This window comes from Maylandia zebra, linkage group LG22 (assembly GCF_041146795.1).
Source record: "Maylandia zebra isolate NMK-2024a linkage group LG22, Mzebra_GT3a, whole genome shotgun sequence".
NCBI lineage: Eukaryota > Metazoa > Chordata > Actinopteri > Cichliformes > Cichlidae > Maylandia > Maylandia zebra.
This window is the reverse complement of record NC_135187.1, coordinates 4,257,248-4,270,518: the sequence shown is the minus strand read 5'-3', so window position 1 is coordinate 4,270,518 and position 13,271 is coordinate 4,257,248. Positions and strand designations below refer to the sequence as shown.

General features: G+C 38.8%; 2 protein-coding genes across 3 annotated transcripts; both read left to right on the top strand.

Annotated features, from left to right (window-relative positions):
• Positions 1-3,429: 3,429 nt before the first annotated feature.
• LOC101485251 (C-type lectin domain family 6 member A) lies at positions 3,430-6,904 on the top strand. The gene is made up of 4 exons (XM_004569796.2): positions 3,430-3,673; positions 4,775-4,926; positions 5,400-5,524; positions 6,714-6,904. The coding sequence occupies exons 1-4, from the start codon at positions 3,430-3,432 to the stop codon at positions 6,868-6,870; spliced, it is 678 nt and encodes a 225-aa protein (XP_004569853.2). The 3' UTR covers positions 6,871-6,904.
• A 946-nt stretch (positions 6,905-7,850) lies between these two features.
• Positions 7,851-12,803, top strand: LOC101471450 (cytochrome c oxidase subunit 6B1). Of its 2 annotated transcripts, none has more exons than XM_004569744.4 (4): positions 7,851-7,990; positions 8,570-8,693; positions 12,323-12,423; positions 12,651-12,803. In XM_004569744.4, the coding sequence occupies exons 2-4, from the start codon at positions 8,588-8,590 to the stop codon at positions 12,702-12,704; spliced, it is 261 nt and encodes an 86-aa protein (XP_004569801.1). In that variant the 5' UTR covers positions 7,851-7,990; positions 8,570-8,587; the 3' UTR covers positions 12,705-12,803. The 2 variants fall into 2 exon arrangements, with proteins under 2 accessions (XP_004569801.1, XP_004569802.1); XM_004569745.3 differs by lacking the exon at positions 7,851-7,990 and adding an exon at positions 8,006-8,073.
• Positions 12,804-13,271: the final 468 nt, after the last annotated feature.

Genomic DNA, 13,271 nt, shown 5'->3' with positions numbered 1-13,271 from the left:
CTGGTGGGGCTTAAAGTCAGTGCAAGGAAGTGTTACCAACCAACCAGGGGAAAATATATAGAGAAACTAATCAGAATTTAAGAAAAATGAACAGGAAAATCTTTCTAAAAGGAATCTTGGTTGGTCATTACTGTTAATGATTCATAATAGGTATAAATGTGAGCATGAAGGATTGCCTGTGTGTGTGTTAGACAGGAAAGGATGTATCTGGATGTACCCAGCCTCTCTCCTCATGACAGAAGGCAAAGGCTCCAGCCCCTGGGAACTGGATAAGCTGCTAAGAAAATGGTTCTTTTAGAAGAAAGTGCCACTGCAGATCACACACAGTTGTTCTGACTGATCACCTTAATTCTAAACATTTTTACCCTGATGGGAACGCTCTCTTTGGAGATTCCTCCATCCATTATAAACACATGAATGTTTTCACCAGGATGACAGTTGTGTAAAGCATATGGCCTCTGCAGTGCAAAATGTTGGGTAGACATGTTTAACAGCTTATATGTTTATACTGTGAAGGAATAGCATTTAACCCTCATCCATAAACCTGAAAAACAAATGCCAAAGAGTACAGAAGCTATTCTAGCAGTAGGCGGTGGCCTAATATCTTAACAACGCACTTTAGTTCATTTTTTTTCCTTTAATATGTCACCCATGCATACATTGAAATGTGTATGTATCTATTTCCCCCTTTTTTAGAGGTCAATGCCATTTTCAGGTATAAAGAAGGCTCGATTGTAACTTTGAAGGGGTGAATCTGGTCTGGCAGCAAACATTTTCCATGGGTGTCCCTAACAGGGTGATATGTGCAGTTATTTGGTAGGTAAACTAACTGTATGTTGATTTGAACACACACTAATGGAGAAATAAAGAATGACTTTGACTCTTCCTCTAACAGACTTGTTTGGTTATCAGACCCAGCTCTGCTTTGCATACGGCTGCAGGGGAGTCAGTATTTTAATATTCATATGAGATACTGGACATCATTCCACACCAATCCCTCAACAGAGGAACGCTGGGCTGTTCGTTGGTACCTGCTGCTGGAACACAAAGGATTGTTGGTGACTGAAAAGTTATGCATCCATGCTGTAATAACTCAAGAAAAATCCTGTGCTGATTCTCTGCTGGATGAGACCATGGGAGTGAATAATGGATCGACTCTGCTTGAAGAAGAAAAAAAGCTGGAAGCATCCACAGACAGAAGTAATTAGCTTTTCTTTTTATAAAGTATTTCAATTGGTTTTATTTATTTATTTAGTATTAGTCATTTCTTAGCCTGTTTAACACTAAATTCAATTGCATGCATGGGTCGAGTGGGTTTAAGAAGAACACTGTTGAGGTGTGCTCATTATCATGTTAGCTAATGATTTAATTAATGAGCTCATTCTGCTTTGAAGAAGCAGAGATGACAACAATAGTGACTGCAACATAATAAAAATGTTCCCACTCATCCACGGTGGTGTCTGCTTGATTTTTATTTTTTAGCTTTACAGTTGCCTCGTCCTTTACATTAGAGTGAATTTTATTTTCTGGGTTTGTAATATAGATTTTGAAAATGCAACATTAACAATATTTCTTTTCAGAAACAATCTACAGACTTGGGATCAGAGAGATGTTTGAAGTCTTGGTGGCAGATTTCATCAAATTAGAGCTAAATCTATCAATTCATTGATCTGCCTGTGTCTGATGCAACCCATACTCATCAACCATGCAGGGCAACAAGTCTGCTATGTCTTAAAGCCATCATCCAAATAAAGCAGCCCAAAGCAACAACACAACACAAAAAGAGATGCTGTATTTCAACAGGAATATTCTGCTGGCCTGTTGGACTGCTTTGGGTGAAATGGTCTTTTATGAAATTCCCAGGCTTGCCAAAGTCTCCTCCTGCTGAAATGTAAAAAAAGTCTATAAATGTTTAAGTGTTTTTCTTTTTTCCCTTTGTTGTTGTGTCGGCTCTCTCAGGTCACTACAGACAGCTGGCTCATTACTTCTGTCTGCTCTGCTTTCTACTGACCATCATCATTCTGCTCCAGACTCTCTGCTGTGAGTGCCTCTTTGCATCTATAAAACTCACTGACCAATGGGAACGGGTTACTGAAAAAAGGAGAAGGAGATAATGTGCTGATATACATATAAGACCTTAACTGATATTTTGAATATTTTCAAATAATTTACAAAAATTTACAAAGTTGAGTTTATCTCTACACCGCACCTGCCTGTACATGGCATTTACTTTAGTCTGTGTTGAACCTACAGCTCAGTGGTGCCTGAGATACTGCCTATCCTCGCCGGCCAAATCCTATACTCAAAGGTTTAAAGAAAATAAAGACAGAAAGAGTGGATTTCATTAGTGAAGTAACACACATCATGTTGGATAAAAACGTAGGGCCTTGTTTGAGAGTGAGTGTAATAGATCCTTGCTAATAGTGGAGCTCAGAATAATATGATTTTTAAAGTTCTCCAAGCGAATGCTAACAGCATAGCGAAATTTGGCTGTGTTGTTATGTAGAGTGGACCCGCTTCACACTGGCAAATGTAACTTGTTGCCCAGGTGTTTCCTTTTGCATCGATTGCGCTCACACAAAGGCGTTGTGTGTAACTAGCCTTCTTTCTTTCACTCTTTCCATCTGCTGATACACAGATGTCGAGGTGTGCTGGCTGCCACACAAAAACGGCTCATCTAAACGAAAACAAAGACGCATATATTACTTACAGCAGCGTGAAAAGCTTTGAACCACTGGTTGGCTTCAAAATGAACACAGGACCAGAAAATAACTGCAGCTGTTCAGAGAAAACGCAGTGAAGAGGAGCCTCAAAACAACAGTCACCACTCAAGAGATTGCAGGTGTGAAAATGTCACAATTCACACAAGATTCAGGCGGCAGAATGACACTAAATAGACTTTTTAAATATTTTTGTTTTGTTAAATGTCTGAAGGAGAGGTCAGAGGTCAAATGTGGCATGACATTTAAAATCTAAACTTTTTGAGTAATTGTTTTTACAGACAGAATGATACTAAATATCAAAAACAGTTTGAGGTTTTATTATCAAATGTTACCAGGAGTCTCAAATTTTATGTCATTGGCGTATTTTTGTGAACTTTAAATGCCTAAAGGGACAAAAATAAATAAATACATTTTCTTCTACTGCTAACCTGCCTTTGGAGAGCACTGCATTAGTATACAGCGTACATATGGAGGTACTGCAGGAAGATTTTACCATGATTCTGGTGTTTCAACAAAAAGCAGGACGAGTCTTTTGTCATTTTGTCGAGAAATAAATCCGTCGGTCTCTGCGTCTTATTTTAGAATAAATTCTGTTACGCGATGGCTTGCAGAGAGGATTAACTCTGTTCTTTTTGAATCATCCCTTTTTTCACCTCTGTCAGTCTGCTTTGCTTTCTGTCTGACACTGCTCTATTATCCCGTATCCATGGTAACGGGTGATGAGACATTGTGTATGCAATCTTCTGACACTGTGCTGCGTGTGTTGTGTGTGTTTGATACCACAGTGGTTCAGCTCACACTGGTGTCTCAGTCCCAGTCGGCCCTGCAGGAAAACAAACTGAGAGGTTTGAGAATCGGGCTGGAGAAGCTCAACCAGTCATATCAGCTCCTGTTCTCCCAGTACCCTGCTCTAAACCAGTACTGCCCGATCAGCAACGCTACCACTGGTGGTGAGTCTGGGTGCTTTTTTATTCAGAGCTACAAGTGTTAAGAGAAAATCCAGAGAAAAAAATCATTTTTTACACCCACAAAAATCACAACTTTTCGAAGATGTTCCTGTGACAGTTCCTCGTACACACTGTGTCTGTTTTCAGGCATTTCTATGGCCAGACTTCAAAACTGACGCATCAGTGGATAACTGGGTGGTTTTAGTGTAAAGGTTTACCTGAGGCTTGGCTCTAATTATAAGGCTGTAACAGAAAGGTAAAGAAGCTAATGAATCCCTTATATAAAGGTCGAGTATTTAACCACAGACGAGTTTGTGAGAGAGAAATGTCAGTTTCAGTTTGGTCATTTTTCTTTCAACCACATAATGTCCCAGTCACGCTGCCAAACAAGCGGCAGATTAAATATAGACAACTGTTTACAAAAAACCCATTTAACAAAGAAGCTCTGATTTCCATTATGCTGTGAAAAAGACAAACAACTCGAGCGTGATTCAGATTCAGATAACAGATCCACTTTGAGCTTTTGTGTCATATTACATATGACGAGTTTCCAGTATGTTAGATAAACTGATTTAAACCAGTGAAACTGGATGTGTAATATTAGTCTGTTTGTTTTCAGTCTGTAATCAGTGATATAAATAAAGTAGAAAACATATTTATACCACTTACTTATGACACAACATAAAAACACACTACCATAAAACTATTACAGGCTTTTCAGAATGAAACCTGACATTAACACCTTCAGACTGTCGGGCTGTAGTAACTTTTAAACGGTTGTAGCTAATACACAATCCAAATTTAAGTCTTGCTTGTGGAGCACTGTATTGTTGTTTAATCATTTACACACTCAAAATGCAGTTTGTTGAAAAATATGTCATGATTTCAGTGCTGTTGTAGGATTATTTCATACTGAGAACAGTAATACTGTACTGAGATGTACAGGATGCTAGAAAATTTCAAATCACTGCTGAAACTTACCCTGGCTTGACATTTAAGGTCTTTTGAAGCTTAAAGTAGATTTAAACAAACTTTGAGGGGTGAGTAATCTGAGCCACATCTTTTACCTATTCTTTATTATTATTATTATTATTGTTCACTCAGAAAGAGAGTGCAGCCTATGCTTACCTGGCTGGACGCCTCAGGGACAGAAATGTTTCCTCTTCAGCCAGGACAGAGCTGACTGGATCAGTAGTCAGTACCACTGCATGGCACTGGGGGGCGTCATGGCTATAATAAGGACGGAAGAGGAGCAGGTGAATGCACACACACACACACACACACACTACTCTGTCCACCTGCTCTGTCCTGTCATTTCCAGTTTATATTTATTCATCAAGCACATAATAAATATTAAATTAGCTTTGCTGGAACCCTTCTCCTCTCACAAATCTTCTTCCCTGCATTAATGACATATTCAGTCTCTGTCCAGTTGTAAATATTTGACATGCCCTTCCTGATATGTCCTACCTTTTGGACACACTATTTGACATACAGATTCATACCACCAGGAAGAGAAGTTAAGAATAGATTTAAGGCCTCTATGAAATATGGAGACGTCTGCAGGAGCGGCCAGTGCTTGAGGTCAAATGAGGTTTTGTGTTTCGCTCTTTTACTGTACATGTGAGACAGTTTGTGTTCTTGATTGATCAACAGTAAAGAGAATGTTCTTAAGGAATGAAATTAAGGCTTCTCTCTGCAAAATGGTAACGTTTGACATGTTTTTCAGGAGTTCCTGTGGGAGAAGACCCAGAGTCTGAGTCAGGGGGACTCATACTGGGTAGGCCTGAGGAGCAGCGGCGCTGACGGCGGCTGGCAGTGGAGCGATGGCTCACTGCTGGAGAAGGGACCACAGTGAGTATGATGACAGGCATGAGGAAGAGGAGGAGGTGGTGCAGGACAAACAGGGCTCAGAAGGTGAAGAGCAAGTATGTGCTGATCTCTCCTCCTTAAGTTTGTCTCAGGCTGAGGACATTTTGCCAGATCAGCTGTCAGGACACAAAACTATGAGAGGACTAGATATTAAAAATGTATGTGTCCCTGTTCATAGTCAAACATTCCTCATGGTCTAAATATAAAAATACATTCACATTAATTACACCGAGCCACTTTAATGTCATCTGTCATTTGCTGCGCTTGTTTGGAGCTGGTTTCATTGGTGCAGTTTTCACCATCTCATTCTGCCACATTCCTTTAACCTGTTATCTCCCATTTGGGATTTAAGAAGACAATAACTACTTTATCCAATAATTTGTCTGTTATTTTTCAAAAGCAGTTGAAATAATAATAATATTAGTAATAGCAATGTTAGCAATATTCATAGCAATTGTAAGAATAGTAGTATTAATATATATATAATAATAATATTAATAGTGCTATTAATAATAACATAACAGGTGCATTTAAACAATTGAGAATCAACAATGATGAACAGAATTTAAGTAAAATGCTCAAATTAAAGAGCAGATAATAAACAATAATGGAATATGAGTTTGATCTTAATTTTAAAGATGACAACACAATCAAATAACATTTAGTAGTTAATTATAAGAAGCATAAGATTTAAGTAGCAGTAAAATATTTGTTGGAATCAAATATTATCACATTTTTCCCTTCCTGTTTGTATATACTATTTAAACTGATCAGCCACAATATTAAAACTACCTGATGAATATTATTACAATATCTTTGTGTTGTGGTTCCCCACACTGGGGGATAAGATCCTCTGAGGCTTTCTTTGTGTGGCACATACTGAGCATACCCGATCAGAACTCTGGAATCTGGAGGTCTTGGTCTTGAATTCAGTAAAACACAACATTGTAGTGAGATTACAAAAGGTAATCACACATCAGTAATTGTGGATTATGTATAAGTGAGATTTGCAAAGCAGCTGAGAATTTCACTCCTAAGCAACCTAACCACGGTGTCTTCCCACTGTGGATTTACTGTGAGGGGATTAAAACACTGTGGGAGTTTTATTATGAACATTATCATATGTCAGAGAATCGGTTGCCACGGTAACAGAATAAAGTGTGTGTTGCAGGTTTTGGGCACGCGACCCGGATAACGCGGGTGAAAGCAGTGTGGATCTGTGTGGTCGACTCACCCCGAGGGTCGTGTACAGCAGGAGCTGGTTCACTTTCAGATGCTCCAACAAGCTGCGGACGATCTGTGAGAGGAGGCAAGCTTCTCTGACCTGACACCAAAATAGCTTTATAGCAAATAAACATTTTAATGAAGAAATCCCCGATGTTTTTCTGTGCTTTCATTGTGTTTTTCAGCTTCATTTTTTATCCACTATCTATCTACAATTATTTATTTATTTATTTGGGGGGGGGGGGGGGGGCAAACTCATACTAATTCAAATAAAACCTGATGTGAGATCTTCCCAATTTATGCACAGGAGGCTAAGGTTTATCCTGGTAATTTTATAGCTTATTATTATTATTCACTGCTAATTTGGAGCTGCAGGAATTTTCTGCCTTGATCCATCAATTTGATCTTTAAATTTTATAGCAATGCAAATTTTAATATATTCATAATTTTATCACGTTTGTTGTGTGAAGAGGAATGAAAGTCAGTAGAACAGGACAGGATACATGTGTGTGAAGGAGGAAGACAGTTGTAATAGTCCAGCTGCAAGGAGCAAGCGGAGGTGGGTGAATTTAAACACTTGGGGTCAACCAACAAAAGCAACAGGGTAGAGCGGGTGGAGGTGAGTGTCAGGGGTGATTTGTAACAGAAAAGCAGCAGCAAGGTTTACAAGAGACACGATGTATGATTTGAGTGTGGTGAGAATAACAAAAGCACAGGAGGCCAAGCTGGAGATGCTCAGATTTATATTGGGGGTGACCAGCATGGATTAGAAATGAATACATCAGAGATCCAGCTCAGGTCAAGCGGTTTGGACACAAGGTTACTGAGATGGTTTAGATTTTATTCATATGTGTATTCCAAGATGCTCAAAGGCACCTTACAAGCAATTAAAGACCAAAATCATGGTACGCTTAAAAAAAACAGTTGGAAAAGACCATGAAATGAAAAAGTCAACAATACAGAATCAAGCAGAACAGACGTGCTGATGCAAAGAACTACACTTTGAGCATGGCTTCTTTCTTTTAGTCCTTTATGTTAAAATAAATCTGTGCTTGTTGCTCCTCTGTATGTCCAGCAAGTGGCAGTGCTGCCTTTCCAAACATTGGTGGAGGCGCCATTTGTTGTGTGGGTTTTTTTGGCCGTTTTTTCCCAGCATGCTTTGCCAGCGCACTGTTTTGTCAGAACACCGGGAACACGGATTATAACGGAATTGATTTGTCGACGGTAAGTCGGTTTTCTTAAGGTTTCTACGTGAATAGCGAGTCGATGATAATTTATTTTAAGTGTGTGCGCAGTTTAGAGCCTCTGTGAGTTGTTTTTGTGCTTTTTTTCTTTTTGTTCTGTGGTGAAAATGTTTTAAAAGCTGTGTGAGATTATACAAACAGCTGAGCAGGATTAATCTTAACTTTCTATTTTTATCGATAACGTCGTTAATGAACGGATTCATCAGGACTCTCGTTTTATTTTCCAGTTACTGGCAGGGGAAATGGGCTTAATATCAAATTAGAAGTTAGTTTTGCTCATGCCGAACAAGCTGTATTTTTACTCTTTTTTTTCTGAAATTATTTAACACATATTTAAGACCACAGTGGATCACGTTTCACATGGCGGTGTAGTCACGTGTTTAAATCGGCACACAGCATAAATGTTTGCAGTTAAAGAGCGCATCTTAAAGATATATTATTTAAGTAGCGCTCACTGACTATTATTAGGATCCTTTGTGGATATAAACGCTTTCTTGTAGTCCGTGTGTGCAGCATGGTCACATTTAAGCGTTGCTCACATGCTGTTGATCCTGTGCAGACCTCCAGCAGCTGAAAAATGTCAGACGCGGTCCAGGAGAAGATCAAGAACTACAGGACGGCTCCGTTTGATGCCCGCTTCCCCAACACCAACCAGACACGCAACTGTTTCCAGAACTACCTGGGTAAATGAGCCGTCTGCTGCACAGTGTCGACGCAAAGTCATGTCAACCTTTGTCATAATTCAGTGTTTTCTTCCATCAGACCAACGCAGGTCCAGTTCCTTGTTTCCTCTTACACTGAGTACAACTTGAACTTTGAAATCAGACAGGTAAAAATGGCCACAGGTTATTTGCACCTGTGCTCTTCAGCTTTGCCTGGGTCTTCACTCAGACTAATGTTTGGCTTCTCATAAATGTGTGAAGAACAGGAAACCTGCAAATCTGTTGAGCGTTGTGAGTCTTTCGGGGCCTTCAGCTGAATTCTCACTTATTTGCTTGCTTTTTTTCCCCCCCCCCCTCATTTTGATTTCATCATCTATTCACATAAAAGCTGCTTTTGGCATGTTTGCTGAGTATTTCCAATACTTGACTGTGGATTTTGTTGTTTTCATTTGAGACTAATTGAGGGTTTAAACTGCAGCAGTTCTCACTTCCAAACTTATTCTGGTCAATTTTATTTCTGTGTTTCTTAATTTATAAAGAAATGTGAGACGACGAGTTTTGACAATCGACACAACCCATGCTTGATGTCTGAATTTCAATATTTAAATCAATCTAAGTTGCTTTGCTGCTAGTTTCTATTTCAAATGAAAACTCAAAGAATTAAACACATCTCCTTCTATGCTAAAGCCCAGTGTGACGGTGGATTTGCTGCAGACTAAATGCACTCTCTAATTATCTCTTTCATCGCTGCTGTGATTCAGCTTCAGGTTAGACCAGCGGTCCCTAACCCCCGGGCCTCGGACCAGTACCGGTCCGTGAGTCGTTTGGTACCGGGCCGCGAGAGTTGAGGCTCAGGTGTGAAATGTCTGGTTTTCAGGGTTTTTATCGGTTTTCAGCGTTATTTTGTTATCGTTTTTATCTTTAACTCGGTTTTCCTGGGTCTTTTCACGTGTGTTATGAATAAATCTTCTTTTTTTTCCGGTACTGGTACTAGTTTTATTTTGTTGTATTTATCCGCGACACATTAAAGGCCGGTCCGTGAAAATATTGTCGGGCATAAACTGGTCTATGGCGCAAAAAAGGTTGGGGACCGCTGCGTTAGACGTATTGATCCGTCTGCATATGTAATGAATGTTTTGATTAATGCTGCTTCTCTGCTGATTTTTCAGAGTAAAAGTTTTCATCAGTCTTTGTGGAAGTGCAGTAAAAACTAAATGCCACCCAGACACAGAGACTCAGTTTCAATCTGAAGTGACTGTAACCTAAATCATTTTGGTAATCTGATACTGAATAACTGTTACAGGGCCATTACTTGAATTGACCAATAACAATGCTGTGACACTTTAGTTTTGCACTTCAGGGTAAAAAAGCTGCACATGGGGGAAGTTTGATTCCTGCCAGAAAGGCCTTTATTCCATGTGTACAACGGTGAAACACACCTATGATCTTTTCTCAGGCATAACCAGTCAGGCTAATGAAACTCCTGTTTATTGCAGGGTTTGAAGCCAGAAGTTACCTTATATGGATGATGGGGCACAACGCAATCAGTAATGCTTGGTTAGCAAGCAGCATTCATAAAGTGTTCAAGTGCAACACACTGATATCTATTTATCAATAGATAAATAAATGGTAAGTAACAGAGTAACAAAACACAAAAACTTGACTCGCCAAAACTAAAGCACACTCTTCCTGGATGATCTGTAGCACACAGCATACGTGCTACAGATCATCTATTAAAAATGCTCCAAATGCCCAAACATCACAGAGATGGTTGGGAGGTCCAGTTCAGTGACTATTTATCAGACATTAGGCCTGGCAGACAGCCGTTTGCTTCAGTTCACTGTTGAACGTCTCCCTGAGGCTGTTATGAAGGGAGAACTCTGTAGAGACCAAAACCATTTGTGTAGCAGGCTGTAAACACGTTTACTTCTGTGGATATTGGGAATCACTTCTGCAGTCAGGCTTAGGTGCCCATTAGAAAACCTTCTTGGTGCGTTTGCACTGGCTTCATTTTTAAGCTGTGGAGGAAAAGGATGGATGAATGACTTTGAAATATCTAAAATAAGCGTGTTGACAGCCCGATTTTAAAAAGGAGAATTTGCTATGAGTGGTTGACAAATAGGAAGTTATTTTTCCTTGTTTTGTTTTTGTATAAATTACCACTTATTTTACCATGAATACTTATATTTGTTGGATTTAATGTATATAACAGCTGAAAATTACAACAGTTTTAAGAGGAGTGATAACTGCATCTCCCCCGATGCAACTGTTTCTTATTTCAACATATTTGTTGGTATTTTATACATGTCAATGTTAGTTATTGTGTTCAAAAATATGTCAAGTACTTATTTCAACTTTGATCAGATAAATCTTAATTTTATTATTATTGATTAAAAATAATCAAATATTTTAAGGATAAAACATAATTTCTCAAAAGTTCCAAAATAACTTTGATATCTCAACATTCAATCTGATGTTAAAACAATTTTTGACTAGTTTATTATTTAATTATTTTACTTACTAATAGGTAAGTCACTCAGTCTGAAACTCAAGAGCTCAAACCAAACTCATGATGTATCTGAATTTATATTTTTTTAAATTGTATTTTAACACAATGTTAAAATACAATTTTATTTGTTACAAGTTTCTTTAAAATTTCCTGTCCTGTGACGTGACAGCCCGAACGCATCACACCGACGGACAGAAACAGATTGTGGTTTTGTTTGGGTTAGTTTTTTTTGTTTTTTGAGCGACAATAAATGTCAGGGTGTATCGGCATTTTATGATTTGTGGTTCTTAATTATAAAAGTTAATCGTGACTGAACCGTGGTTGTTTATGGTCACATAATAAAACCATGTTGACATTTGGCTCATAAATAAATGATGTTTGGGTTTCTAACAACAGTTCCATGTAAGATAAATGAGGACTTTGAGACTATCGTGTCACAGCAGCGTCAGCATATATAATGGGTAGTTTCCTACTTAACTCCAGAGAGGATGATTTGGATGTTTTGTTGTTGTTTTTTTAATCTGATTGATTTTGTCATTCGAGTTAGACGTCTGGTCTCTTTTAATGGCACGTGAGCTAACAGTGAAGTGTAGCCTCCTTACTATTTTTGTGCTGTCTAAGGTTTTTGGAGCAGTTTTATTAAAATCACATGAAAAATGTCTTGCTGTCAAATATAGATCATTCAAGAAGTTTGTGCTTCTGTTTCAGTGAGTGAAATTCAAGTGTTTTATTGGCCTGTTACTTGGCAGGTGTGTTGCACCTGTGCGAGTATGAACATACAGCTTGCTAGCAACGTAGCATTATACGTATACCATATACGTCTCTGCTGGCTTCCAAAAACTAACAGGGCGACAGCTAAAATGCTGATGTTTCAAATAAATATACACGGTTTATGGTTGATTTTTGTAGGTCTACACTTCAACAAGCCATGCGTTAGTGTGGCATTGTGGTCGGTGACTCTGATGGTCCTAGAGTGACAATAGTATGATGTTGGAGGAAAACTGCAGATAAACAGAATCAGGCTCATTTATCTGACTCGAGTCCTTGAGTCAGATAAAGGACTCGAGGACACCGACTGGCTTTGCTGGCTGTTTAGTGTCCATCTCTGGTTTGACAGCTCGTCCCCCTCTTTTTGTTACAGACTTCCACAGATGTAACAAAGTTCTGTCAGCCAAAGACCAGGACACGGCTCCCTGTGACTGGTACCGCAGAGTCTACAAGAGTCTCTGCCCAATCAGCTGGGTAAGTTACACGTGAAACAAATCTCACTGTCTCACTCGGCTGCACCTTCATTTGCTTCTGTTCCAAAATTCTTGATTTTAATTTAGTCATCAGTTTTCTTTTTCACTCATCACCTAGAAGCTCTACGTTTAAAGTTGTAAAAGTCACAGCTGTGTTTCAGGCTAGTTTCCACTCTAGGCATTTATTGCTCCACTTTTTGATTTTTTCCTGTTTTTTCTTTCCTGCAGGTTCAGAAATGGGACGATCAGATAGAGGCAGGAAGCTTCCCTGGGAAGATTTAAGGAAATGTTGATCTCCATCCAATTGTCTCATCTTAAGATATAAAAGTGAAAAACTCCAATATTTCTGTACAAAAATGTCATAATAAAATGTTACTATGAGTCATGTCTGACTTTTGCTAATTGACAGCTGTAATTTACAGTTTACTCAGGCTTTTAGCTGTGTCTGTGTGGCAGCCATTATAACAAGTGTTTGAATTCTCTAAATACTACAGAAAGGTGCTTCAATGCTTCCTTTATTACCTCCTTTAGGAGAGGAGACACTTGCCCATCCTTTATGGTAAGAAAGGAGATGATGCTGACCCACGATGCAAAAGTGTTGCATCATCAGACGGCTCATGAAAACAGTGGTGCGCATCGTTATATAAATGACTTATTGTGCCATGATTTGCTTTTAAACTTTAACTTTATTCAAGATTTTTAACAAAAAATGAGAGCTGAAAGCTGTTGTAGAGATGCAGCTCAAGATGATTGAACTAAAAACGGAAACAGTCATTCTTCTGAACTGTACCTTTAAAAATAACTTTCAACATAAACTATAAACGTTGATTTTATGCTATGAATTTACTG

Coding starts and splice junctions, on each gene's coding strand:
- LOC101471450 (XM_004569744.4), top strand. CDS start 8,588: ATGTCAGACGCGGTCCAGGAGAAGATCAAGAACTACAGGACGGCTCCG. Junction 8,694..12,322: donor CTGTTTCCAGAACTACCTGG/GTAAATGAGCCG, acceptor TTTTTGTTACAG/ACTTCCACAGATGTAACAAA. Junction 12,424..12,650: donor GTCTCTGCCCAATCAGCTGG/GTAAGTTACACG, acceptor TCTTTCCTGCAG/GTTCAGAAATGGGACGATCA.
- LOC101485251 (XM_004569796.2), top strand. CDS start 3,430: ATGGTAACGGGTGATGAGACATTGTGTATGCAATCTTCTGACACTGTG. Junction 3,674..4,774: donor CAGCAACGCTACCACTGGTG/GTGAGTCTGGGT, acceptor TTGTTCACTCAG/AAAGAGAGTGCAGCCTATGC. Junction 5,525..6,713: donor CTGCTGGAGAAGGGACCACA/GTGAGTATGATG, acceptor TGTGTGTTGCAG/GTTTTGGGCACGCGACCCGG.